The following is a 25,675-nucleotide window of genomic DNA, read 5'->3' as shown; positions in this document are numbered from 1 at the left end:
TGTTGTCTGCTAATCTCAGGACTGTGCCATTTTACCTGTTGATCTGGAGTTCATCAGCCTCACCAGCCAGCAGCTGCATGAGTCAGAAAAAGTCTCCAGCTCTAGCGGGCCTGCACCCAGCCCCTAGAGCCAGCACTTTGAACTTGGACTTCTAACCTCCTAACTGTAAAAGAATAAATCCATTTGCTAAGCCTCCCACTTGTGGCATTTCTGTTACTGCAGCACTAGAGAACCAAGACGGTGGCTCATATTTTTCTCCTTCTGCACATATTTTTTAAGTTTTGCCGGAAAAAGCTGTGATAGAAGAGATGACTCTGCTGGCAAGAAATAGGAAAGGAGCAAAAAAATCATTTTTGTGCAACTGTTCCTTGCATTGTTGCTATTACAGTGACATTTATTTATTTATATAAAGAATCATTGAATCGAAGATTCACAAAGGCCTAGAATCTGAATGTTTTATGTGTGGTGACTAAGGTCCACATATAGGCTTAGTGAGGCATAGCACTGGTTGAGAGTTTAAATGTTTATTTAAAACAGAAATGCCAAACCACTCCACCCTCAACCTTTCAAACATTTGGCTAACAAGCTAGTTCTTCAGCAACAATGTCAGAGCAGAGGAGTAAGCAGGTTATATCATAACTCAAAAGCAATACTACTGGAAGACTAGAACACCCAGCACTGCATAAAGAAACACGGGACAAAATTCAAAAGGGAATTAGCAGCAGAAAAATCATTCAAAGGCACTTCCGCTGCCTCACCGTTCACTCTTCATCCAATGCACAGATACCTGCCACCTCTGAACTGGTTTGTTTGCATAGCTGTTTGGTAGGAAGAATCATATGGCTGTCCCAGGCACAATTTGGGAAAGTGCAAATTGTCTCTAAGGCACAGAACTTAAATTCTCAGCCAGCCTGATAGCAAACCTAGACTTCCTAAGAGAACACCCCAGAGAAAATGGACACAGCGTTCCACTGAGAGGGAATGAAGCCCCTCAGGAACAAGAGCAGGGCTCTCAGCCTTTCACTGTCACCTTCATCCCACAGTCTTAGCAACATGCCTGTGTCCCCTCATCCCACGGCAGAAGCAATACTATGATTAACACCCAAACTGACCTCGCCTCTCAGGCCTGCTGAGATGGTGAGGGATACAGGAACATGAAAGGCCAGTCAGTCCTTTTAAAAAAAAACCAAAGTTGCATTTACATGATGAACCACAACCCACTGCTAGGGTTTATAGCAAATCTCAAGTCCCCAGAATTTGTAACCTTAATCCAGGGATGGCCCCTTCTCTTACTTCAAGAACAGGCTTCAGTGATTACATTAGTTCTACTGTCCTAAGCTTTCCAGAACTGAGAAAACAATGGGAACATCATACCAAACAAGAGCCCACTGAACAGAGTTGCCCATCCCCAGTAAGGGGTTTTCCCCAAGCAGCAGCCTTTACATCAGTGCTTTCAGGGAAATGGCAAAATTTCCATTGCTCTGGTCCTCCCACAGTCCTAAACAGACAGCAAAATCCATTTTTTGGTTTGGGGAAAATGAAACAAAATTTACCTGTTTGTAGGGAAGTAGGATGTGAGCCTCATCAAAGCAGCGTGTTACCAAGGCTACTAAACGAGCTTCTCACAGCCTAGGTGGGAACACAAAGCTCACATCCTTAAGGGAAACCATCAAGTGCTTGCCCAGAATTCCATCTACAACGTTTTGTTCTTTCTGGACTGACTTCTGTTTTGGGCTAGTTTGCACCCGTCTGCAAGGACACAATGAGTACGGGGTAAGAAGTGAGCTCTCGGCCAAATTCCTTTCACCTGGCAGGTTCTATCTGTTCTGCTAGGCTCCTGGGGATCCCAGAGTTTGGTACTGGCTTTGGGCCACTCAAGTAGGAAAGATGATACAGATTTACTGGTTCTGATATGGCTTCATAATACATCGAAAGGGGAAAAATACTGACTAGACATACAGAAAGGGAGTGGGTGGGGCTGCTGATGTCCAGATTAGAACCCTAAGCTAAGGGTCATGGAGGTAGAGGCACACAGCCTTTTCAGAGTCCCTCTAGGCTTCTCCAAGGTACACAGAGAGGCAGCTAAATGAGGACCCCCTCCCCCCATGATTCTCAGGGCCATTCCTATTGCCCCACTGACTCAATTTTTCACCTCATCTCTTGGCAGTATCTTCCAAAACTAGGAAATCCCATACTGTATTATCAGCCACAGCCTGAAACTCCAGCTGTGTGATGAGGTGGGACCTGCCCGTCCTTCTCTACTTCTCACTGACAAATTTTCAGTCCTCCTAAAGCATTTAGCTGCATAAAGTAACTGAGCTTTCTGAAAACAAGCCCTAGGCTGACTCCACCAGACATATTTTCCTGGGCTCAGGGCTCCTGAGAGGGCTCAGAACACTTCAACACCAGCCAGACGATCCTGGATGGACCGCGCCTGGTTCAGCCCACTCCAGCTTTATACTTGTCCTTCCCCACCCAGAAGTGCAATGCCTGGTGCTCAATTCCCAAGGCAGCTTCCAATCAATGGTGAAAATGATAAATGGGATACAAGCTGCTACCAGCGCAATTAAGGTGAGCATTGTGTCTCCTCTTCAAAGGTGGGATCAACAGATGAGGTACAGAGCTGCTGTTGCTATGGCAGTCACTGAGGACAATGCCAGGGCCATGGGGCCCTTCCATTCTGCAAAACAGTAAAATCACTCCTAGATCCTATCTAAAAGGCAATGCCACTCTCCACATGTACATGGAAAGTGCCGGAGAGCCTCTGCCTTGCGCTCCTTGTCTGCAAGTGAACAAAGCCAGGAAAGCTGCTCTCTGCATTCAGTAAGTGTGCTATCAAGTTCTTTGGACCCCAGTTTCCTGGGGCTGTATAGGGCTCAGGAGACTAAAGGCTGGATCGATAGGAGTCTGTTCCCAGGAGGCACCAGGAATCCGAATCTAAGTCAGGCTTTGGATCCACTTCCACCATCTCTTCCTTTGCTGTCTGAGTTCCTTTGGAATGCATCCCCACCTATGCAGATAAAACACAGTCCCACATTAAAAACAGCGCCACCTAGTCACAGCAGTCGTGTCCATTCAAGACTGTAAATTTTCAATTCCAAACTTTAGTGATAGTCTTGTGAGGCACTCCAAAGCACACCCTTAGATAAAGTTGACACTTTCACATGTGCTGAAGGTAAGGTGACCAACCATGCTGGTTTGCCCAGGATTACAGGGATGCAGAACTCTTGGTTTTAAAACTGGAATGGTCCTGGGCAAAACAATTCTCCTGCATGCTACAGCCGTCAATCATCACACTGACCTCAAGTGTGTATGCTGCTTCCAAAATACCTTCATAGACATTCTTTCATTCATTTCTCAAAACAGCCATACAAGGTGGGTATTATTTTCTTCTAGTTGAAAAACAAAATAATTTGTCCAAACACACACAGTCGGCAAATGGCAAAGCCAAGAGTTGAACCCTATTTCCCTACTTCTAGTTCACGCTATACAGAGAGAGCAACATTGCAGACAGTAAAGTATTTTCACCAAAAATGTTTAACCTGAATGAAATTAAGCCTTTAAATCTAACTTCCAGTTTACAGAAAATACAGGGTGACAAAAGAGCAAGTTAACACCTCAAGGAAACAGAACAAATCCAGAATGTGGGACAATCTATTAAGTTTCTGGCCTGGCTTCTTCAATAATTCAATGTCATGAAAATATGTTAAAAGGAAACAAAATAAAATCTAAAAAATGGTGCTGGTGGTGGAAGAACCGTTCTAGATTAAAAGACTTAAAAGTGGGTTCTTGACTGGATTCTGGACTGGGGGGAAAAAAACATAAAGAATTAGGGGAGCTATACCATGATTTTTATAATTTACTTAAAAATGTATATATTTATACACATACATATTTGAAGTAAAGATAGCAACACATTAATAACTATTGAATCCAGCTGGTAGATATGTGGGTGTTCAGCGTTCTGTCAAGGAGCTCTGGTGGTGTAGTGGGTAAGGCATTTGGCTGCTAACCAAGTTGGCGGTTCACACCCACCAGCTGCTCCACGGGAGGAAGATGAGGCATCTACTTCTGTAAAGATTTACAGCCTTGGAAACCCAACGGGGATCTCTATGAGTTAGAACTGACTCGATGACAGTGGGTTTGGTTTGGTTTTTATTGTACTGTAATATTTAAAATTTTACAAAGTAAAACGTAAAAGAGAAAGCAACGGAAGTTAAATGATGAAAGTGACTCGATCCAGGCATCTGAACAAGTCCCAAGGGTTCTGGGATTAACTACAAAAGTTGCATCACTAAAAGGTAAGTACCTGCAGAGGAATAAGGCTATTTTTAGTCCTTGGTGTTTTGTTTCTGTGATTTTTCAAAGCAGACTTAGAAATGGAATTGCTTTAAGGCTCTCACCTGCCGCCTTCCTTCCAATTTCCTGTCCTGGAGTTGGGTCAAAATCTGGAGGTTTTCTTGCTGTAGCTTCTGTTGTTCAGCCAGACACTTTAACACGAGACCCTGCAGTCTCTCCACCTCTACCTGCAGAGTGCTGCATGCACAGGCCGGGGGAGCCAACGGTGTTCCCTTCCCGGCACACGGTACTGCGGCAGTCAGCCGAGGAGGCTGCAGGGACAAGAGGGACAGCTCACGGGAGGACCTGCCCAAGTGCCACAGGACCCCCATCCAAACTTCCTGTAAGTACACTCAAATTCTACCTTAAGATAGAATGTGAAACTTATGTAAAAGAACCAAAGCACTGAGGTTACAGTAGCACCTGACTCTAACATAGGGCGAGGGACCCTCAGCGCCTCAGCCCCCACTACGAAGAACAACATGCATTGATTTTAGGGGACTTTGCGAAAAACTTTAAAGTGCGTTAATATGCTTTCATTTAAAATACTGAAGTGGGGTAAAGCATGCTTTGGTTTATAAAAAGTCCTTCTGATACAGTGAGGACACTGTGTCCTCCTCATCTTAGTGAAGACACTGGGATTCAAATGGTCAATTATCAGGAGATGGAGTGGATCACATTTAAAAAGAGATCTGAGATGCGCTGAGTAAACAGAAGGATCAAACTTTAAATTCTTCAAAGCAATTCCGGGAGGTAGTCCTCTGAATAGAATAAGGAGATTCTGCATAGTTTAACACGAGGAAAGGTGTGTGTCACGGTTTAGCCTTTCACTGCACTTATTCAATCTATGTGCTGAGCAAATAATCCAAGAAGCTGGACTCTAGGAAGAATATAGCATTAAGGTTTGGAGGAATACTCATTAACAACCCATGATATGCAGATGACACAACCAAAGAAAACTTGATGAAGATCAAAGACAACAGCCTTCAGCATGGATTACACCTCAACATAAAGAAAATGAAAATCCTCACAACTGAACTAATAAGCAACAACATGATAAACAGAGAAAAGAATGAAATTGTCAAGGATTTCGTTTTGCTTGGATCCACAATCAATGCCCATGGAAGTGGCAATGAAGAAATAAACTACGTATTACATTGGACAAATCTGCTGCAAAAACCCTCTTTGAAGTGTTCAAAAGCAAAAATGTCACTCTGGGGACTAAGAAGTACCTGACCCAAACCATGATATTTCAACTGCCTCGTATGCATATGAAAGCTGGACAATGAATAAAGAAGACCGAAGATATACTGATGCCTTTGGATTATGGTATTGGCCAAGAATCCGCATATACCATGGACTGTCATGGAACGTGTCCTGGAAGAAGTATAGCCAGAATGCTCCTTAGAAGCAAGAATGGTGAGAATTCATTTCAGGTACTCTAGACATGTTGTCAGGAGTGACCAGTCTCTGGAGAAGGACATCATGCTTGGTAGAAGGTGACTGAAAGAGGAAGACCCTCAACAAGACGGAATGACAGAGTGGCTGCAACAATGGGCTGAAGCACAGCAACAGCTGTGAGGATGGCACAGGACTGGGCAGGCTTCATTCTGTTGGACGTAACTATGAGTTGGGACTGACTCAATAGCACCACCACCAACAACAACAACATCTGCCAGAGGAACTAAAACATTTACCTTGAAGTTTCACAAGCTTTAATACCTCTTCTAGAAAGCTTTTCAATGACCGTAGCCTGGATCTTTCCCTCTTCTTCTACTGTATTTTGCTTACGGTGGGGGCTGGCAAATGATAGCCCATGGGCCAGATCCAGCCTCCTGCCTATTTTTGTAAGTACCGTTTTACTGAAACACAGACAGCCTCATTCATTGGGTATTATCTATGGCTGTTTGTATCCTACAATGGCATAGTTGAGTAGCTGCAAAAGAGTGTACGGCCCGCAAAGCCTGAAATAATTACCATGTGGCCCTTTATAGAGAAAGTTTGATGCCCTTGGTTTATAGATTTATTGATCACAATTTGGTTTCTATTAAGATTAGGTTTACCTGTGTTGCTCCCTCACTAGACTACAACAAGCATAACTACTTACTTATATTTAGAGTGTCCAAACCAACCTAGCAGTATCATGCTTACTAAACGGAACCTGGATTTTGGAATTTCAATGTTGGTACTTTTAAGGCAGAGGGAAAGGACAGACAGTCTTCTGGGGATGAAAGGCATTAGCCTGTCAGAAAAGTGAAAGGATAAGTATCTTCCCCAGGCAACTGAGCTGAGCCCTGGGAGGGGCTTTACCCTGCTGACAGGGTAAGGCGTTGAAGCAGGGCAGCTGGAAGCCAATGAAGAGGCCGGAGTTGACAGTGAGGCCAGGAGAACTGGGCACAGCTTACAGCCACTGTTTACCTAGTTGTGATTCAAAGGCAGAAAGCTCAGTTACCCAGGCGACTACTGGAGGCTTGTGTTCCGAAGGAGCTTCAGAGGCCACTTTGAGTCCCTGCAGCTCTTCATAAGGCAGGGTATCTTTCTCAGATTCTGAAAAAGCTGCACTCAGGGGCGAGGGGCTGTCAGGCATGGGGATGAATTCAGCGTTTTCCAGCTCCTAGACACACGAGAAAGATCTTAGCAGTTCCGTTGGCAGCAGTTTACTTTCCAAGTTCCCTTCTCTTGCTCTGGCTCTGGCTGTCATGGCAGCCACCATCACCCTCTAGTGGGCAGGATTGTTGTGGTCAACAACACAGTTCCCCTGCTGGCTGACAACCTGCTATCTGTCCTCAGAGGACTAACAGTAATGCAAACTCAAGTCAGGAAAACAATCAGGAGTGTCCCCATCACACTTACTCTACATATTCAGTGTGGTGGGAAGCGTGCGGTGGTCATGAGGGGCAGACTGCGAGGCTGCTAAGGGCTGGGGCTGAAGCTTTGGACACAGCACTGTGCTGTTTCCTCCTATCATAATCCTCAAATAACCAGTGAGTTTAGCCTTTTTGGAAGTGTCATATTTTTTTTTTTTCATAAAAATTTTAAGATTTCACAAACTGTAAATGCTGATTGTAGAAAATAAAAAAATGCAAATGGACAAAGGAAGAAATAAAAAAAACTATGTAATTCCAACACTCAGAGAAACCACTGTTAAAATTCTCAAACATAGTTTTGTAGGCATTCATTACATATTTTCTGGAAAAAAAGAGACCATACTGCCCCAATATTCTATCCTTTCTGCTTATCAGTACATTGTGAACAACAATTTAATGTCTGCATCTCAACTTTCTAAACCATTTCCCAAACATAAGGCATTTCAACTGCCCCAATATTCCACTTCTAAAAACCACAGTAAAAAATCTGTAAGCTTAATTTTTACCCACCCACACTAAAAACTACCTTCAAGGAAGGCTGTATTAATTTACATTCACTGAAGTAATATGGATATGGGAATATTTTATATATCATCTTGTTGAGAAGAAAAGGATGGGAGATCTGGTAGAAATCGTTCCAGGCAGAAATCAGAAAACTAAGCATCTGCTGCAAAAGAAGTCAAGGGAGTGAGAAACATTCCTGACAGCTCCTCTCTTCTCCATGCCCAGGGCCTGATACCTTCTCTGACGTGTTCCCACTACGGCAGTTACCTTTCGAAGCCAGCCAGGACAGGAGCTGCTGGCCCCACTACTGATTCCCATGGCCTCTGTGGGACTGATTAAACCTTCCATTCCTCGGTCTGCTTCCATTGTTCCTCGGAAGCCTCCACTTGGATCAGGAGTTTCAGATTCCTGCCGACTGTCCTCTTCATCAGCACCACTGCCGCCGCCACTTCCCGGGCTGGAGCTCTGAACCACTGACAAATACACAGCAAAGACGTATGGAGCTTTGCTGTGAGACAAGGAAGCCTGACCATCCTCCAGCCCCAGCTACCCAGGGAAACCCAATCATTTGCTGTCAGGTTCATTCTGACTCATGGCGACCTCACGTGGGTCAGAGCATAGCTATAGTCCACTGGCCCATCTTTCAGACACAGGTTGCCAGGCCCTTCTTCCAAGCTTTCTCCGGGTGGACTTGAACTGCTAGGCAGCCTTTCAGTTAAGCAGCCAAGTGCACTAACCATTTGCACCAACCAGGGATTCCCACTCCTGGAAAGGTTCCTAGAATTGCATGACGTGGAATAGCAATAGTGCAAGTCAGATATGTGGGACTAAATTTTTAGTTTTTACCTGAAGTATACACGTATCAGTATCTTCTAATAATGACTCACTCCTCCTCCCCACACTGACCCATCTGTACACCCATGGCAGACCATCAGTGCTCCCAGGCAGTCCTGAACAGGCACCTTAGCTGTGGCTCACCAGACTGAACATCCACACTTACTCTGCTTCTTGAACAGACAAATTCAGAGTCTAGCATCTTCCACAGACATTCCTCCTATACAAAAGCTCTTTAACATTTGAGTCGAACATCTTTTAAAGTAGTGAAATAAACTCACCACCAACTCCCTTTCTGGGGAAATACTCAAATGGTCAACTCTTCAACATTAATGAGGCTTAAATGCTGTCAAGTTGATTCCGACTCATAATGACTCTATAACCAAAACCAAACTCACTGCCTTCGAGTCAGTCCCTACTCATAGCAACCCCTCCTTGGGTTTCCGAGATGGTATGTGTACAGAAGCAGATTGCCAACCTTTCTTCTGAGGAGTGGCTGGTGGGTTTGAACTACCAGCCTTCCAGTCAGCAGTCAAATGCCTTAGGCACTACACCACCAGAGCTCCGATAATGACTCTATGGGACAGAGTAAAACTACCCCCGAAGGTTTCCAAGGCTGCAATTTTTACGGGAGCAGATTGCCACATCTTCCTCCCATGGAGCGGCCAGTGGGTTCGAACCGCCAACCTTTCACTTAGCAGCCTGTGCCACTAGGGCTCCTTCTTTGAGAACTATTTGTATAAATTTTTCAAATATAGCTTGTTCCTTCATATCATTCTGCACATTCCAAGTTACCTAGATAGACTAGCTCATGTGTGGTAAGAAAATGAAATTGGATTTTAATATGTGTTAAAGGAGACAATTAAACTAAATTTGCCAAAACTAAAAAACAAACAATGGCATGGTATAAGCTAAGGTGAACCATACAGGGCTGTTTGCTATCCTGCTCTCCTGGACTGAAGACCAGCACACCACACTCTGATCCCACTGAAGCAGCAGAACTGAAAATGCCAAAACAAGCTCTGAAGCTTACTATTTATTACACTTGTAACTATTTGGTACTACTTGTTACACCATACTATTTTCCTAAGACTATTTTGGTGGAACTGTTTTGGGAGCTCTGGTGGCATAGTGCCTAAGGCATCTGACTGCTAACCTGAAAGCTGCAGTTCAAACCCACCAGCCACTCCTCCGAAGGAAGGTTGGGCAATCTACTTCCATAGTGATACCACCTCGGAAACTCAAGGAGGGGTCGCTATGAGTCGGGTCCAACTCAACAGCACATAACAACAAGACTATTTTTAATATATATGTAAGCTCTGACACCTAACAATAACCATGTGGCTCTACCATCCAAAGATCTGGCGCTGTGCTATCCACCAGCCATATGTGGTCACTGACATTGAAATACAATTTAGAATTCAGTTCCTCAATCCCACTAGCTGCTTTCCAAGTGCTCAACAGCCCTATGTAGCTAGTGGCTACTATGCTGGACAGCACAGATCCAGAACATCTCCATGATCACAGACAGATCTATTAGCACTGAACTGGAAGACCACCTGTATCTGCCTTGTGAATTCCTTGTTGGGCTCCCACTCAGATAAAAACACTCCGATTAGCTTTATGTTTTATATCTCTGCTTCAGAAACACACAGCTTTATCACATAGTTGTGCATCTTTAAACATGTGTTATTTATTTGGCTCATTTTGGAACTGTATAAAATCATGTAATCTAAGATTTATAGAAAACTTAAACACCTCAACAACAAAAAGACAGACAACCCAATTAAAAAGTGGGCCAAGGACATGAACAGACACTTCACCAAAGCAGACATTCAGGCAGTGTGGTGCAGCCAATTACTTAGTACGGCCCTTCTAGCCATGGTCTTTGTAACTCCCACTAGATGACTGGGTGGAACTATGCAAATCTGAGGTGCTTGTGGCCCACCAAGGGGACTGGACAGTTTGCTAACATAAATAACGTACAAGGTACCCGTATGGGAGTGGGACCATGGAATAAAGGTGTATGGAACCCTAACTTGAGGATTGGTCAGTTCTGCCATCTCACTAGGGTTAAAATCAGGCATCCCACAGGGAGAAAAGGGGGATCTCATTACCATGAAGATAAAGGAAGGTGGGAGTGGAGTGCGTCCTGGGACCCAAGATCCCTGTGCTGAGATGGGAGAGAGACAGTGGCAGCAGAACTAATAGACTGACATGAGACAGAGCGGCAGGCCTGCCAGCCCCATAATGTGAGAAAGCTGAGTAACTCTGGGCAGGATGCTTGCTGGCAGAGTGGGGTATACCTATCCACAGAACTGAAACAGCTTTGTAACACTTGCCTGAGCAGGGCAGAGGCCAGGCCAAGAGGCCAAGAGCCAAAGAGAAGGATGCCTGAGGGCACGGCCAAGGGGAGGCTGTCCTGATCCAAGAATTGTATTATCAGCATTCCTGAACCTGAACTGTAACCTGGTGCTCCTTAGTAAACCCTATCTATAATCATGAGTATCATCTGTGAGTTCTATGTGGTCATTGCAACAAATTATCAAACCCAGTAGAGAAGCAGAGAGTGCCATGGGAGGGAGGGTTGGTGTCAGAACTGCCAAGAAGGCTGGACGGTAGCAGCCTGTCTGACCTCCTCTGCCTCACAGGAATCAGCCTTGGGCTGATGTGCTGATAGTGAATTTCTCTCTCCCTTATGAAGTTAGAGAGGATTGGAAAAAACTACCCCCACGCCCTTCATGCAGGAGGCCAACAAACACATGAAGAGATGCTCTTGATCACTAGCCATTAGAGAAATACAAATGAAAAAAAAATGATATATATCTCACCCAAGCAATAATAGCAATGATCAAAACAAACAACCAACCAACCAACCAGAAAACAACAAATGCCAGCTAGAGTGTGGGGAGACTGACCTCTCATAAACTGCTAGTGGGACTGTAAAATGGTACAACCACATAACCACTGTGGAAAATAGTATGGCACTCCTTTTAAAAGTCAGAAATAAAGATACCATGTGATCCAGGAATCTTACTACTAGGTACAGATCCTTGAGAAACAAGAGCTGTGACACAACAGATACATGCACACCCATCACAGCATTATTTACAACAGGAAAAAGATGGAAGCAACCTAAGTGTCCCTCAGTGATGTGATGGAATACTATGCCATATTAAAGAAGAATAATGAATCAAGGAAACATCTCACAACATGGATGAACTGGAGGACACTATGCTAAGTGAAATAAGTCAATCACAAAAGGACAAATATTCTATGAGATGAGTATTATAGAAAGTCAAGAAAAGATTACACACAGCAACGTTCTTTGATGGTTACCAGGGATGGGAGGAGGAGGGACGGAAAATTACTAGAGTAGACATGTATTAACTTGGGTGAAGGGAAAGGTAATACACAATAAAGGGGAGGTCAGCACATGATTAGAGCAAAAGAAGACAGTGGGAGGTACACAAGAGTGAAAATCAGCAAGGGCAAATGCTAGTACACACACAGTGACGGGGATGACATAGTTCACGAGGGGATACAGAAGGGCGTAAGATGAACAGATGTGGGATGGTGTATGGGAGCACACCCACAGGCACGGACAGGTCTGGCAGAGAACACTTCTACACAGGCATTTGCATGTGCTGCTAACATCCGTGTATAACAGTTTCGTGACGTTAGCTGCAACCCCCTCAGTGTAACTGCACACTCTTCCCACTCCCTCCCTGGCCTCCTCGTTTCCATTTACCCATCTTTCCTGCCCCCTCCTGCCTTCTGCACTTTGTGTTTGGGCAGATGCTGCCCTTTTGGTCTCATGTAGTTGATTGTAAAGCATACAAGGGACAAAGTTATACACACGTCTTAGCTATAACCAAACACCTTGAGGGACTGAGTCACTGCACTTGAGGGCTCAGGACCAAAGGCTTGGGGTATATCTAGGTCAATTGGCAAAACATAGTACATAAAGACAATATACTACATCCTACTTTGGTGAGTAGTGACTGGAATCTAAAAACCTTGCAAGTGGCCATCTAAGATACCACTGTTGGTCTCCCTGTTTGGAGCAAACAAGAGTGAAAAAATCAAAGATTCAAAACAATTAGTCCAAAGGACTAATGGCCCACATGAACCACAGCCTCCATGGCCCAGGGACCAGATGAACTAGATGGAACCTGGCTACCACTACTGACCACTGATTGGGATCACAACAGAAGGTCCTGAACAGAGTGGGAGAAAAATGGAGAACAAAATTCAAAATCATGAAAAAGACCAGACTTACTGGTCTGATACAGCCTGGTAGGACTTCACACCTGGAAATGAACCCACTCTGAGAGATCACCTTTGAGACAAACAACAGAAAGGCCCATGAAGTGAACAGTAACACCTGTGAGGAACGTGCTCCTTAGAACAATCAACTACATGAGACCCAAAGGGCAGCATCTGCCCAAACAGAAAGTGCAGAAGGCAGGAGGGGGCAGGAAAGATGGGTAAATGGAAATGAGGAAGCCATGGAGGAGGTAGGAAGAGTGTGCTGTTATATGAGGGGATTGCAACTAATGTCACGAAATCAAACAGTAATAGATTGTTGAATGGGAAACTAATTCGCTCTGTAAACTTTCACCCAAAGCACAATACAACGTCCAAAGCAAAAATAAAAAGACATGTACCCTGCTACAAACTGCTTTTTATATTCTATATTATGGAAATATTTGCAGATGATCATTTTCATTCCTCTATATTCCACTAGGTGGTTATAGCAAATTTCATCAACAAATACTGATTGAGCACGTACCCTGTGCCAGGCACTGTTCTAGGCATTGCAGATAAAAGTAATGACCAAAGAAGACAAAAATCTCTTCTCTTATAGAGTTTACGTTTTCCTGCCAGAGGAAGTTTGCTTTTAATCTTATGTTTTTCCTTTAAATACCACTCCAGCAAAACAAAATTGTAATAGAACAGCTGTGCTTAGCAGAGAAAGCCTTATCATTTGCGACAGATATCAGCCTGCACAAACAGACATGCTGAACAACAAATGCTTCATGCAAGCCAATAAAAGGGGGGATAAGGGGTATGTGAGTGTGAACTAAAGTTCAACAGGTCTAGATCAGACTTGCAACTGTTTCTTTTGAGGGAATTAACCTGTTTCTGTTCTGCCTCTTTTACTGTTTTGATTCAACAGAATATCAGAATGCAGGTTCTGAAACATCAGAGACCTACAGAGATTCTGACAGGTAGAAAACCCCAATGGAACAGAGATTCAATTTCCTGGCATTGTTTCAAACAATAGCAAGCCATGGAGAAAACAATCAATGGAAAATTATCAGAATTTTGGTCTGATTTTCCTAACAATATTTAAAGTTTAGCTGAGTTTTAATTCTGAGGACGATTTGAAGTACTATTTCTGTAGACTGGAATTCCCCTGGGAAAACTATGGAAGTAAAGGGCAGAAAGAACCCATAGCCCCTAGGATACAAAGGAAAGAACAGTACATAAGTCACATTACAATGTTGAGCAAGCCACTTAATCACTTCCATCTGCAGGGAGGCAAGGGTGCACTCTCCCTGACCACAATGTAAAAGTCCTAACTGATTGCGAAACGCACCAAAACATGCACCTCCCTCTTAATCACTGTATTCCTCATTGCCCAAAGAAATTTCTTATTTTCTTTTGAGATCTGGAGAATGCATGGAATCCAACCCAATGACCCACACTTGAGGAAATCACTGGTACCTGAGAAATGGCTACTCACCAGTTCCGATGGATAAGCCACTGCTATTAGAACGGATGGTCTTAGAATTCAATACTTTTTCTGAGGAAAAACATTCAACAGGTAAGCACTGTATACAGATAAACACAGGGAAAGTGAGAAGACCAGCAGAGAGAGCTAATTCAGGAAATAAATGCTATCCCTGACTCCAGATAACTTTATAATTATTAGCTACTGTTTCAAAAATTAATATCATAGGCTAAGAATCAGTATTTACATGAATTATATTCACTATCCAACACAGCAGTTTTTCACCTTGGCTATTCAATGGAATCACCTTTAAAAAAGTAACAACGTCTAGATCTCAACCCAGAGATGCTCAATGAATTGGTCTGAGGCTGTCAGGTCTGGGCAATGGGATTTTTAAAAGTTCCCCAAAACCAAAAACCAAACCCACTACCCATCGAGTTGATTCCAACTCATAGCAATCCCCATTGGGTTTCCAAGGCTACAACTTTTCACGGGACTGGATTTCCTCATCTTCCCACAAAGCAGCTGATTTTTTGGTTAGCAACCAAATGCCTTACCCACTTCATCACGAGAGTGCCTTCAAAGCTCCCCAGGGGATTCTAATGTACAGCCAAGGTTGAGAAGCAATGATCTAAAGATGAACTTGTAAACCTCACCCAGGCCTTTATGATTTGTTCATAACAAAGTAATCTTTATGTGGAAAGCATTTATGATTTAAAGTTTCTTTTTAAAAGTATACTAAGTTTCTCATGAAAACAGGTAACAAATTAATTAGTGAAAAACAAAATGTAACAAATAATATGGAAAGCCAGACAGAGACCAAAGAGACTATGTTAAAGAATGGTCAAGAGGCAGAAGATAACAGAGTTATATGGAAATGATACTGTTCTGTTCCTACCACTAAGTATGGCATCCCTGCCCATTACAAGACTTATAGAAGCAGTCTCTTTTGTTCAGGATACTTCTGTATCTAAGAATGTGACCACTAACACCTTAGGTGTGGGTCTAGCCTCTGTGAAAACCACCCTAACCCCACATATACAAAATCCTTACCAACAATGAGAATGGTGTGCCAGCCACGACAAGACAGGTCTGGGACGTGATGCAGAGATCCAAAAATCGGCCGAGGCCACGAGGTACAGATATCAGAGCCATGTGGTCTCTCGGTGGGGGTCATTGCCAGGCGGCCATTACCACCATTGCCCCAGGCAAAAATGTGATTATCTAGAAAAGAAAAAAAATTAAATAGATAGTTTAACAGGACAACAGCTTCCCAGCTCTCTGTGTTCCCCTCTTTATGTCCTAGAGCCAGAGAAACTTCCCAGTACATGCTGAGCCAGGGAAAGCTGCTTATTCTACTATGTTGTTGTTGTTGTTATGTGCCGTCGAGTCGGCCCCGACTCATAGCGACCACTCCTTGGGTTTCCGAGGCAGTATTACTACGGAAGCATGATTGCCCAACCTTCCTTATATAAAGCCTAAAGTCTTCCCGATCCTACTGGGGTGAAAATGACCACTTCTCCTATGTACTGCCACCCACTGATTCATTCACTTTCTCATTCAACAACTTTTTCTTCGTACCTCATTCAACCATTGCTTATTGGGCATCTACTTCATGACAGACACTGTTTGAGGGGCTGGGGACAGAGCAGTGAACCAAAACCATGCCTGCCGTCGTGGAACTGACATTCTAGTGGGGGAGGAAAATGAATACATAAACATTTACTAATTTAGGCAGTCATAAATGCTATGAAGAGATAAACAGTGAAGAAAAATAAGTGGAAAGGAGGAATTACAGAGTCTGGTGGAGTATCATTGCTTTGGATAATGGTAGTCCGAAAAGTACTCTTTTACTTTATTGTGATTTGGGTTAAAGTTTACAGAGCAAAATCACTTTCCATACAGCAGTTCACATACACTTTGTCTCATGACATTGACTACAATTTACCACAGTGCAACAGCTCCCCTCCCACTTCCTCCCCATAGTTACCTCTTCCCTGCTTTCATCCCTCCATGCACTTCTGGCTCCATGAGCTGTCTCCCTGTGAATACACAGCCCCTCTATTCTCCCATGATTGTTCTCTCCTAAGAGTGTATCTACCTAGTATAAATGTTCAACTCATATGCCTGTCTTTTGTTTGGCTGGAAGCCATGGGAGTGGATTCAATTCCAGACCTGAAGGGCAGTGAGGGGCCGCAGCCTCAGGGGTTCCATGAGAAGTACTTTTTGACATTGGAGCAGAGAACTATTTGAACGAGGGAGAGTGCCATGTGGAGGTGTGGGGAAAAGCTTTCCAGGAAGCGAGGACAGCAAGGCAAACTCTGCGCAGGTGACACGAGTGAAATGAACATGGAGGCCCTGCAGCTGGAGCAGAGTAAGAGAGGGGCCAGTGGTGGCAGAAGAGGTGGCTGGGCTCCTGGTCATACAGAGCCATGCAGGCCACTGTCATGATTTTGGCTGTGATGGCTAAAACAGGAAACCACTAGAAGTTTGGGGCAGAAGGTATTTTAGCGGATCCTGTACGCTGCCACATGAACTGACTGCAGGGGAGCGGGGGTGGAAGCACGGAGGCCAGCTGAGGCAAATGCAGTATCCTGGTGACATAAGGAGACCCGGCCCAGCTGTAGTGATGGAGATGGCGAGAAGTGGCTGGATGTATTCTGAAGAAGTCATCAGGATTTGCTGATGGATGGGATGGCGGGGAGGAGGTACAGAATGAAACTGCCACTGACTGAGAAACAGGTCAGGACAGAAAAGTAGAAGTCTGATTTTGGGTATACTAAGATTGTCCAAGATGCCTATAACTGCTACTCAAATTAGGACATTTTTGAATAATAAGGGGGTGCTGTTAGTGATTAAGCCAAGTGTGAATCAGGACTCACTAGAGAAAACTGAGCTACTACATAACTTCCTACTTTAGACATCCGAACAGTGGGGCTGTTCAATGAAAGAGTCTGGAGGTCAGGGGTGGTGACAGAAAGCTGTCAGAGGACAGAGAGGAGGTTGGGGTGGAGGAAGACGTGGAGTGGAAGGAGGACTGAACCCTAGGGAGCTCTAAAGCTTAGAGGAGGCCAATATTGCTCTCCTGACATGTGATACACCTGCCCGTACCAATGCATTTAGATCATGTGTACTCTGCTAGACTTTGAGCTCCTGGTGGACAGAGGCTTTCTCAGACTCATTCTATACTTCCAGAGCTTAAAAGATGCCTGAAGCACACTAGGCATTCAGGTTCCATCTGCCACATGAATGAACGTACCAAGGACAGTTCAGAGTGGTGCAGGGACATTTACCCCGAGGTAATATGTCCAGGCACCGAATGCCCCGTTCTGAAGTTTAACTCATGAAGTACACAGATCTGTTCAAGAGACATCACCTCTCTAAGGGCCTGTCAGAAAGTACTGTGAAAGATCTGTTGCACTAAATGTCACCCTCAGTGACATCTGGACTCTGTCCTTCTAGGTACTATTTCCTTTTATCTATGTCTGACCTGAATAGATTGCTCCTTAGAGTCCCTGCTTTGGGGGCTAGCAGGGGGCTCGACGTGCCACTCTGAAAGCTGGTTCACTTACTCAAATATGGTAACAGATCAATTATCTGACACTATTCCTGGCATCCCTCATGCATACACAACAGGTACAGATCAGAAGAAAACAGATATTTCAGAGCATGGGCTGCAACAAAAAAAGTTGAAATAAGTCAACAGATAAGAAAATGAAAAGTGATTTGTTATTCACCAGTCACAGGAAAGAAGTGGCTACAAAAATCAAAGAGTTCAGAAGATGGCAAGGAGAGAGAGAAGAAGTAAGAGAAAAAAGCAGAAGAAAATGAAGGGCAGCAAACGTGGCAGTAAAGAAGAGAAGCTGTGACGAGCACAGAAAGATACTGCGGAGAAGAGACAGCTATGAGAAGAAAGAGGACAGACACACAATACCTAACACACACACAACACAGAGGAGAAGGGACCTTCCAACCTCGGCAGTCCCTAAGAGCATCACTGCAGTGGGGCTGACCTCAGTCAAGGAGCAAATGCAAATGACGTTCTCGCCAGTGACCCAGCCAACATTTACTCAGATGAACTTGGTGCTGGGCAAAGGTATATAAAGAAGTATTTACTAATTTTTGGAACACTTTACCAAAAGTTAAAATTAAAAAAGCAGGCACTTAGTGTATTAATTTGCCATTATCCAGAAGTCTGACTTTAAAAAGCTACAGTTGAATATTGTTGTTGTTGTTATGTGCCGTCGAGTCGGCCCCGACTCATAGTGACCCCTCCTTGGGTTTCCGAGGCAGTATCACTACGGAAGTAGGATTGCCCAACCTTCCTTCAGTTGAATATATATAAAGTTAATGAAACTCCGTATGAATAACAACTGTCACCAGTATAAGACAAATAAAACAGTAAAGTATGACCCAGCTACACAAACAAGTGAGGACTGAAGCACAGTCATCTGTCCAGAAATTTTGAAATAGGTGTGCAGACTCACCATCAGTGGCAGCAATGGTAAACTCATCGCCGCAGGAGACCCTGATCACTTGCTTTCCACCTAAGGGTCCCCCCAACAGGTTGATTCCTAGACGCTTCTTGTAATTCCCAACACCCAGCTGCCCACACTTGTTGCAGCCAAAGGTCAGCAGGCGGCCTCGCTCTGAGAGAGAAGCAAAATAAATAACCAGACACAAATGGGTCAAGGAATGGAGGGAAAACACAACCAACACAGAATTCCATGGACTAGACTAGCTTCTGATTATTGGAGTATATAAACAGAAAGCTGGCCCACAGTCCTGGACCCAGGACAGCTAGGTTATCTAAGAACTGTGACCAATTACATGCAGTATCTACTCCCATTGAATCAATTATGATTCATAGTGACCTATAAAAAAAATCAAACACACTGCTGTCCAGTCTGATCCGACTCATAGCAACCCCTCCTTGGGTTTCCAAGGCAGTATCACTATAGAAGTCGATTGTTCAACCCTCCTTCCGAGAAGTGGCTGGTGGGTTTGAATTGTCAGCCTCTTGGTTAGCAGTCAAATGCCTTAGGCACTACACCACCAGAGCTCCTTATAGTGACCCTATAGATTCAATCAAAATTACACCAATAGGTGACTCAACAATATACTTTCTTTCCATTATTGCATTTCAATGTAGAAAATGGGTACTACATAACTCAGAACACTTATCAAAAGTGCTAATCAGAGGTAACAGTTGTCTGGAATTATAGTTGTGGTGTTCTCATTACGGGATATATTTATTATGCATTTATAATAATTATCAACAAAAGCATCTACTTGAATACCTCACTTGTTAATGAGATAACACCGGATGCTAGGAGGAAATCAGGAGAATGAATGTATTGTTAAGAAAATACTTGATAGAATAAACAAGACTGAGCTACCAGGGCATGTGTATACAGCTGTAAATCAACTCACCATCAATAGCAGCTGTGTGAGTCTTGCCTGGGGCAATGGTTCTGATCTTATAAAAGGATAACTGTTTGGCCAAGGTAAAGGAGGTTGTGTAGGGAACTTCATGGTATGCCTGAAACAAGGTAAAACACAAAGCAAAGACTCATGATACTAAAATGGAGGCGTGATCAGGCTGAGAAAAGGTCAGGGCCAAAAGGCCTTTCAGACATATCACGTTACTAAGAAGAAGGTGCCAGGTAGTTTTTCATCTCCAACAGAATAGAAGAAATAGGCTCAATAGGTAAGCAGAGGGTTTAATTAGCATATGAAGTAAGGCTCTCTAACAATTAAAAGTATTAGAGTCTGAATTAGGATATGCAAAACACTCCACCCCAGAAGGTATTTATTTCAGAACAGAATCATTGGCATTTGTCTTAACTATATATTCTGCATACCTAACGGGGGCAGGACAAAGGGTTAAAATACTGAGTATGCTCTCCACGACAAAGCAGCCAGTTTAATGTGATCTAAAGTCATTATTAGGGCAGTATTTCTCAACTTGTTAAAACACATGTTCCCTTGGGATAAGCATAAAAAACCCATCCTCTCCTACAAGTTTAAAATTTCACAAGTCCAAAGTTCCTTCTTTCTTTCTTTCACAAGTCGAACAAAACACACATCAAGTAACAGTGATTGTGAATATGCCTTTTCCAACTATACAGCCAGCCTCCTCAGCCACCACACTGAACCTGTACTCATTTTCCCAACTGAGAATCACTACTTCAAAGACTGCTTAAAAACTAACCTCTATCTTTCTCATTGAGTCAGGAAATTCGTCTCTTAACTTGATTCTTTAGAAATGACAAAGAGGTGACTTAGTATCAGTGGTGAATTCCACTAATTTCCAGTCGGGTCATTCTCATAGGTCTTAAGAATCAGCTGGGGATCTTGTTAAATGCGGATCTGAGTCAGTATTTGGGGGTGGAAATGAAAATCGGTTTGAAGCTCTGATTTCACTACATTCTTGAACAAAGAGAATGGTAACTATATTTAATAAACTGACACAGGATTAGTTCTCTGACAGCAATGAATCTAAGAAGTTCCCCAGCAAAGTGATGCATGGAAATGTGTTTCTTTTCATAACATTAATTCTCTAGTCCCTATTTCAATGACAGGGCAGAACCTGAATTCTATCACTTTATTCTCTGTAGTATCATTGAGGTATAACTAGCATACTATACAACACTGTACAGCTTGGTAAGTTTTTCTGTGTGTTTATAACTGAAACCACCACCCAGATCAAGTTACAGACCAATTCCATCATGCTAAGAGGATGCCTCCCACCCCTGCTCAGTTATACCTACACCCCTCTTCCCAAAGGTAACCATTATTCTGTTCCTGCCACTATAGGTTAATTCTGCCCATTCTTAAACTTCATATAAATGGAATCTGACAGTATGTACTCTTTGGCGGCTGCCTTCTTTCGCTGAACATAATGTCTGTGAGATTATCACTTTATTCTTAGTTCAAATTCCATGATCACTAACCAATAATAGCATTCCAAGGGATTCCAACCGAGAGAAGTTCTGACAATGTGGTTAGGACACCAAAGGGGGCACTCACTTCATGGTTGATGATTCCAGACATGCACTGATTGAGGCCCAGTTTGTTGAACTCATTGAGCCCACAGGCCAGCACTTTGCCTGACTGGGTCAGCAGAAATGTTCCATCACAACCACATTGAACTGAGACAATAATCAAGGCCTTGGGAACATCCACCTGCAAGAAAAAAATCCAGGGGGGAAAAGAAATCCTAAATACATAACTTGTAGTAGGAAAAAAACAACCCTCAAATACTTTCCAAAGGGATGTGTGGTACTCAGCAAAAAGACTACAGAGAAGGGCTGCTTTATTCTTGTCAGATTTGCCCAGCAGCTTAGAGGCTACTGTTTTCAACAAAGAGCTCAAGTTTTAAAATACAAAGTTAGAGAAGGCAGTACCAGGCTGACTAAACAGACAGCCTCTGCTAAAGTCTGCTTCAGCAACAGCTCTTACTTTGGTAGACTTCTCAAAATAAGTTGGGAAGAGAGAAGCATCGATTCATTGCTGATTTCGTCATCTGAAACAGAAGGCTCCATGACAAGCACAGAAGAAACTCAGTAGACCTGTGGGGTCCCACTCTGGTCATTTTATAAGTGAAGTCACAGAGTACTGAGGGAGCAGCCAGGACCTCCATGTGCTCACGTCCCTCCACAGCTAATTAGGCAGGGTTGGAGAACGGTGGAAGCAGACAGTTGAGGCAAATATGGCTATCTCTGAAACCTGAGGCCTCAGAGGCTCCACCATAGCCTTTCTGGGAGACGAGGAGTAGCCTTGAATTCCACTGACGATGGTTCCAATAGATAACTTCATTTTTAAAATGTAGATGAAATTGTTAACAGTAAATGGTATAGATGATTACATTTGACCTTCCAGTGGGTAAGCACATGCCCTAAGGCTGGTGTAAGGCAGAAGATGTGACCGTGCTCTTTCCTCAGCTGGATTTAGCGCCTATGAGCCTCTCACGATGCCAACTCTTACAGTGCTAAGGGTGATCACACAACATGATCCCTAAACACAAAAAACTACTTCAACTCATGTTCAACTAAAGAAACAGGATGGAAAACAGCTACGATGTGATAAGGGTAGAGATACTGCCTTGGAAACCCAAGGAGTCGTCGCTGTGAGTTGGACACGACTCGACGGCACATAACATCCTACTGCTTTCCAGTGTCTTCTTGAAGAATTTTCCAAGGTATACCCAGCTGTGTTGTTGCTACGTGCCATCGAGTTGGCTCTGACTCACAGCAACCCTATATACAACAGAACAAAACCCTTCCCGGCCCTGCACCACCCTCACCACCTTAGCTGCACTTGCTCTGCCCATTGTTGCAGCCACTGTGTCAATTCGATCTCATGGAGGGCCTTCCCTCTCTTCACTGACCCTCTACTTTACCAAGTATGATATCCTTCTCCAGGGAATGGCTCCTTCTGACAACCTAACACAAGTAGGTGAGACAAAGTCTGGCCATTCCCACTTCTAAGAAGCATTCTGGCTGTACTTCTTCCATGATATAGATTTGTTTGTTCTTCTGGTAGTCCATGGTATTTTCTGTATTCTTTGCCAATATCACAATTCAGAGGCATCAATATTCAGCTATAGGTGACCCTTTCCACTGTACACGCTGACTTCAGTGCTTGTGGTAGTTAAGGTTATGTGTCACCTTAGCTGGGCCATGATTTTGTGTGGCTTGGTAGCTGGACGTAGTTATTCCCCACAATAAAACTGGATGTGGCGCTATCGCCTCCATGGTGGAATCTGCTGGAAGCAGTTAATCAGCTGCCTTTGGGGTGTGGCTTGCTTCCAGCATATTATGGAAACCTTTGGGAAAGGTCCAAAATGGCTTTTTGCTCATTGTGGGTCCACATTTGGCCCGTCATCATCTCCAGTTCCTAGACTTGAACCAGCGGCCTGCTGTGTTGTCTGCTGATCCCGGGATCTTTGCCTTCGCAGCCTGTGAGCCAGCTGCCGTTTCACTTGCCAATATTGGATTCATCAGCCTCAGCAGCCATCAGCCTGCTACAATGCCTGCCAATCTTGAGTCTGTCAGCCCCTACAGTGGCTGAGACAGGAGAAGTCTCCAGCTTGCTGCAGTGGGCCAGGAAGGCAGCGCTGAAGTCCAAGGTCGAGGGGTCTCCACCCAGCCCCTAGAGCTGGCACTGTGGACTCAGACTTCTAGCCTAGTCTTCCCCTAGAGCTGACATTCTGCATTCGGACTTCAACTGTAAGAGAATAAACTTCCGCTTGTTAAAGCCATCCACCTGTGGTATTTGTTATAGCAGCACTAGAGAACCAAGACAGTGTTTGTCCCCAAGTAAGATGTGATTTCATGGTGTATATACTCCACAGTGGTTGAATCCTTTTTCTCAGCTTCCCATGATTTAGTCAGATGCTAAGACTCTATCATGTTAAATCAGGAATCCTAGATTGTCATTCTCACAGACAGGAAGTATTTCAGAAATAAACACCTTGATATGAGGAGTCAGGGAAAGAGGATACTATTACTCAAGTCAATGTGACCTAGGCTAGGCTTTAGGAAGATTTTACCTTTTGTGGTGTGTAATAATCCTCTTCTGAATCCAAACCCAGTCGTCCTGAGACATACATAAGAAAGATAATCGTTATAGTAAGGGCCTGCTTCCCAATGAAAATGTTCTTTAAGATTCTCTTTCACTGAATTAACACTCTTCAAATTGAGGCTGCATGCTGTTTGGATGCACAGAGGCTTGAGTCAGTTTGTGCACCTGGGAATAAGCGGACACAAGACACAAGGCTACACATACCATACTCGCCACAGCCCCAAGAAAAGACTTCCTTGTTTCGTGTCAAGACTACCACATGATTATCTCCGCAGGAGACCTGCTCCACTGGATTGTTGAGGAAGAAGTTCAGCTGCAAAGGTTCTAGCACTTCAGGGCCAGCAACCTTGTCCACCCCCATGCAGCCATAATAATCTGATCCAAAAGCATAGAGCTGACCCTCATCTGCAAAAGAAAAGAAAATGGAACCCCTCAAAGGACTGACTTTGTCCAATCAGACCCCTGGGCAGGACTGGAATGGGGCCTTCCCAGCCAATGATCTCAGACAAGATGATCACATCAGAGAAATCCTAAAGGAGAGACCATCCAAATCTAGAGTTGTTCATACTTAGAGGGTCCTGTGTACTATTACACCAACAGGGAAAAAGAAAACATATTAGTATTATGTTAAAGGAGCTTAAAAGCTTAGTAGGGCCTCCTTGCCTTCTCTATCTTATAGACTGAAAAAAAGAACAACCAAGCACTCATAAAGCAAGCACCAACAAGGGCAAATTAAGATTTCAGTTCCTGATTTCTGATTTAGTGTTATTCACACCCTGACTATGTGGTGAGATTCCTTTCTTTTTCCCTGATAAGTTCCTTAACTGAACACATTTAGCACATCTCTCCTGATCTGATCTCTTCTCTGTTATCCATCTGCCTTCTCCTTGCTCATCACCCCCTAATACTGCAGCAGAATGGGGGTGTTCCTTATTAATGCGTATACTTGTCCAATGATTTTGGTTCTTTTCATGCCGCCCTTAGTTGTACCACACCACACTAAGCACAACATCCTACATTAAATGCATTTCTGTGCTCCTGCCAATAGCTTACCTGTCACACAGACAGTGAAATCATCACCACAGGACACTTGATGGATGGCTTTGCCTTGCAACTTTTCCACATGCTTTGGCTGCCGATAGGAGGCTTTGTCTCCATGGCCTAGCTGACCGTGGAGTTTAGTACCCCCTTGCATGTTCTGTGAAATAAAGATATCTTGTGAAGTATTACCTTTTCATGCAAAAGCTAATTGTCAAGATAACTTTTTAAAATTTTTATTTTTTACATATTTTAATGCATTTTATTGAAAGATAATTTATGTACAGTGAAAATATACAAAACTAAAGTGACATGGATCAATGCTTATTTTATTTTTTTTTTTTTGCAGTGTTCCCTCCCCTCCTCTCCCACCCCTGACAACCAACAAAGAAAGTTTCCACCATATATAAACCTTTCCTGGACCCTCCACAACTATATTTGTCCTTCTGTGATTGACTTATTTCACTCAGCATAATGTCCTCCAAGTTCATCCATATTATGCAGTGTTCTTCAGATTCTACATTATTTTTTAGTGCTGCATAGTATTCCATTATGTGTATGTACCATAGTTTGGTCAACCACTCTTCTGCTGATGGGCATGTAGGTTGTTTCCATCTTTTTGCTATTGTAAATAGTGCTGCAATGAACATGAGTGTGCATGTATCTGTTCCTGTCCTGGTTCTCACCTCTCTAGGATATATACCTAGTAATGGGATTGCTGGGTCAAACGGTATCTCTATTTCCAGCTTTCTAAGGCATCACCATA

General features: G+C 43.6%; 1 protein-coding gene across 1 annotated transcript in view; it reads right to left on the bottom strand.

Moving 5' to 3' along the window:
• Positions 1–2,884: 2,884 nt before the first annotated feature.
• NEK9 (NIMA related kinase 9) overlaps positions 2,885–25,675 on the bottom strand; it is a 51,981-nt gene continuing 29,190 nt past the window's right edge. Inside the window, exons 11-22 of the mRNA XM_007941357.2 lie at positions 24,925–25,069; positions 24,076–24,276; positions 23,840–23,886; positions 21,316–21,471; positions 19,717–19,825; positions 18,771–18,932; positions 15,337–15,507; positions 14,296–14,355; positions 7,977–8,182; positions 6,791–6,952; positions 4,404–4,610; positions 2,885–3,010 (exon numbers count right to left, since the gene is read on the bottom strand). Coding sequence (XP_007939548.1) covers positions 2,885–3,010; positions 4,404–4,610; positions 6,791–6,952; positions 7,977–8,182; positions 14,296–14,355; positions 15,337–15,507; positions 18,771–18,932; positions 19,717–19,825; positions 21,316–21,471; positions 23,840–23,886; positions 24,076–24,276; positions 24,925–25,069 — 1,752 coding nt within the window. The remainder of the gene's footprint in view (positions 3,011–4,403; positions 4,611–6,790; positions 6,953–7,976; positions 8,183–14,295; positions 14,356–15,336; positions 15,508–18,770; positions 18,933–19,716; positions 19,826–21,315; positions 21,472–23,839; positions 23,887–24,075; positions 24,277–24,924; positions 25,070–25,675) is intronic.

The sequence above is a fragment of the Orycteropus afer genome, unplaced genomic scaffold, assembly GCF_000298275.1.
Source record: "Orycteropus afer afer isolate SDZICR_OR568_19922 unplaced genomic scaffold, OryAfe1.0 scaffold00079, whole genome shotgun sequence".
Classification (NCBI taxonomy): Eukaryota; Metazoa; Chordata; class Mammalia; order Tubulidentata; family Orycteropodidae; genus Orycteropus; species Orycteropus afer.
This window is presented reverse-complemented; position numbering and strand designations above follow the sequence as displayed.